Raw genomic sequence first — 2,467 nt, 5'->3', positions numbered from 1 at the left:
TCCATGTTCCCGCCCGTAAGGACCTGCGGTCATGGGCATCGTGCCTGTGACATCCAGACCCCGAGTGCAGGTGGCGCAGTGGGAGATGAGAGCCGTCCTTGGGGAAACCTCTGCTCCGGAATGGTGCTCCCTGCTGGGAAGGGGCCGGCGGGGCCTGGGGATGCTCTGCTGTCTGTTCAGATGCCTCCTCTCGCCCCGAGTCAGGACTCTACTTCTGCCATGCCCATTGCTGTCCCCTTGGCCTCGCACAGCCCAGGAGCGAGGCGGCCCTGGTGAGCGCCAGCCCTGTGCAGGGTCCTCGTCCTCTGCTGCACCAGAGCTGCCCACCCGCTCCGGAGCCGAGGTGCCTCGTCAGCTGGTGCGCCGACGCCCAGCCTGCTCAGCCTGCGTCCCCTTCTCTTCCCGCAGGAGCTTTGGGAACGCACTGGGGAACTGTATTCTGGACAAAGACTACCTGAGGTCGCTGAGCAAGCTGCCACGCCAGGTGCGTCGGGGTGGGCTGCTCGTGTCACAGGCGTGTGCTGGACGGAGCAGAAGCAGGGCCTCGGCGTGCAGAGGGCCTGGATCTTGGGTCTCGCACGCCAGAGCCAGCAGGAAGCACCCACTGCCTGTTAGAACCGCGGCCTGGCTGCCGCCCTCGTGAGCACTGGTGGGAGTGGGCTGTGAGTCTCCCAGGGAGCACGGCCCTGTGACGTTGCTGGCACTCCCGGACACAGCTCGCCGCTCGCTCCCCTCGTGCTGCTCTAGGCTGAGACTCCATTTCTGTTAGTCCCTGTCACATGACCCAGGCACTGGCCTTGGGAGGAGTCTGCAGTTCAGCACCCCTCAGCAATACCCAGCCTGGGGTGGGGCCTGACGTGGAGGCCCCTCTTACTGGAGGGGTGGTTGTGTCTTTCGAGGTCCCCCCAGCAGCATCCCCCATCCTTACCTGAGGAGCTCTGCTCGTGGAGCCCCGATAGAAGTGCGTGTCAGTCGCTACCTGACAAAACCCTCTGTCATTTTAAAGATCCTTTTTTTTTTTCCCTAAGAGATTTTTGCTATAAGGCACCTGTACTCACCAGAGAGAAAGTGAGAAATCACCCCCGGGGGGATGGCTACGCCGCAGTCCCTTCTCCATTCTCCTCTCGGGATCTTGGGCACACACTCACGCCTATTATGAATTTTAAGCCTCTGGGTCCAGGGCTCGAACTGTGGTTGACTGTGTGGGAGTCTAGCATTGTAACCATTACACCATCTGCTGGTCCCAAAAGAGATTTTTTTTTTTTTTAATGGGGTCTCATCAGCCTGTTAAAACCACTTTTTTGGGAACCAGCAGTTAGCGTAATGGCTATGTTGCTGGACTCCCACGTAGTCGACCGCGGTTCGCATCCCGGACCCGGTGACTTAGAACTCACACCGGGCATGTGTGTGTGCGTGCCCAAGATCCTGAGAGAAGAATGGAGGAGGAGGGATTGTGGCATGACCATCCCCCCTAGGGGGTGATTTCTTGCTTTCTGTCTCTCTGTCTCTCTCTGTCTGGCGAGCGCATGCACCCTATAGCAAAAACCTCTCAAAAAAAAAAATGTAGTCCCCCCAAATGCCATGTCTTAATCTCTCCTAGTCGAGCAGCTCTCTGTCAGCATAGGTTTTGTGCATTGAGAGGCAGGCTCTGCTGAGTGAGAATGCCTGGGTCCCTTAGTGCTCTCACCCTGGGAGTGAGGTCTCCGTGTGCTGTGGGGTGCGTGATCGTTACCTTGCACCCCAGGCAAGGCAGGGACCACCCCGATCCGGAAGGTTCCCTGCAACCCTGGCTGGCAACCTCAGTGCTTTCAAAGATTTCTTCTGTCACTCGAAGGCCATTTCACCATGTTGCAGGCTTCCCTGGTGACAGGTGCACTTGAGGGGGGTGGTCCCCAATAAGGGCTGGGCTGTGGGTCTCCACAGAGACGACGCCGGGCAGGCCCAGGCAGGCCAGATGCCGAGGAGAGATTCGCCCCAGTCAGGAGCAGGCTTCGTGAGGCCGGTGTGCCGTGAAGACTGCAGTGCTCCACTCCTCCTCGTCACAGAGCTGGACGAATCACGGGGGTCGGGGGTCGTGGGTCCTGTCGCAGCCTCTCAGGACCTAGCAGGGCCCGGCTCTGCAGGGAGGGCGCGGGCAGCCGAACGCTCTCTCGTTCTCCCCCTAGCTGCCTCTTGAAGTGGACTTGACGAAAGCGAAGAGACAGGACTTCGAGCCGTCTGTGGACCAGGCAAGATACAACAGCTGCCTAGCCCACGTGGGCCTGGGGCCCCCAAAACCGCAGGGAGTGGCCTCCCCTTGCCGACGCAGCCGCCCAGAGGACCCCCGCGCCGGGGGACAGGGGGATCAGGGCGGTGGCTCTGGGTACCCGCGCCGGGGGACAGGGGGATCAGGGCGGTGGCTCTGGGTAAGCCCTGCTCCCTGCCTCCACCCTGCCCGCAGCCTGCCCGCCCGCCACTCCTCTTGCCT

The 2,467-nt window shown here is 61.0% G+C and overlaps 1 protein-coding gene across 1 annotated transcript in view; it reads left to right on the top strand.

Annotated features, from left to right (window-relative positions):
• The window catches only part of RAD52 (RAD52 DNA repair protein), a 17,704-nt gene that overhangs the window by 10,380 nt on the left and 4,857 nt on the right, over positions 1–2,467 (top strand). The window contains exons 6-7 of the mRNA XM_027766229.1: positions 409–484; positions 2,166–2,362. Of these exons, the coding sequence (XP_027622030.1) occupies positions 409–484; positions 2,166–2,362 (273 nt within the window). The remainder of the gene's footprint in view (positions 1–408; positions 485–2,165; positions 2,363–2,467) is intronic.

The sequence above is a fragment of the Tupaia chinensis genome, unplaced genomic scaffold, assembly GCF_000334495.1.
Source record: "Tupaia chinensis unplaced genomic scaffold, TupChi_1.0 Scaffold141530_1, whole genome shotgun sequence".
In the NCBI taxonomy this organism is placed as follows: Eukaryota; Metazoa; Chordata; class Mammalia; order Scandentia; family Tupaiidae; genus Tupaia; species Tupaia belangeri.
Note: the sequence above shows the minus strand (reverse complement) of the source record. Positions and strands in the feature narration are given on the sequence as shown.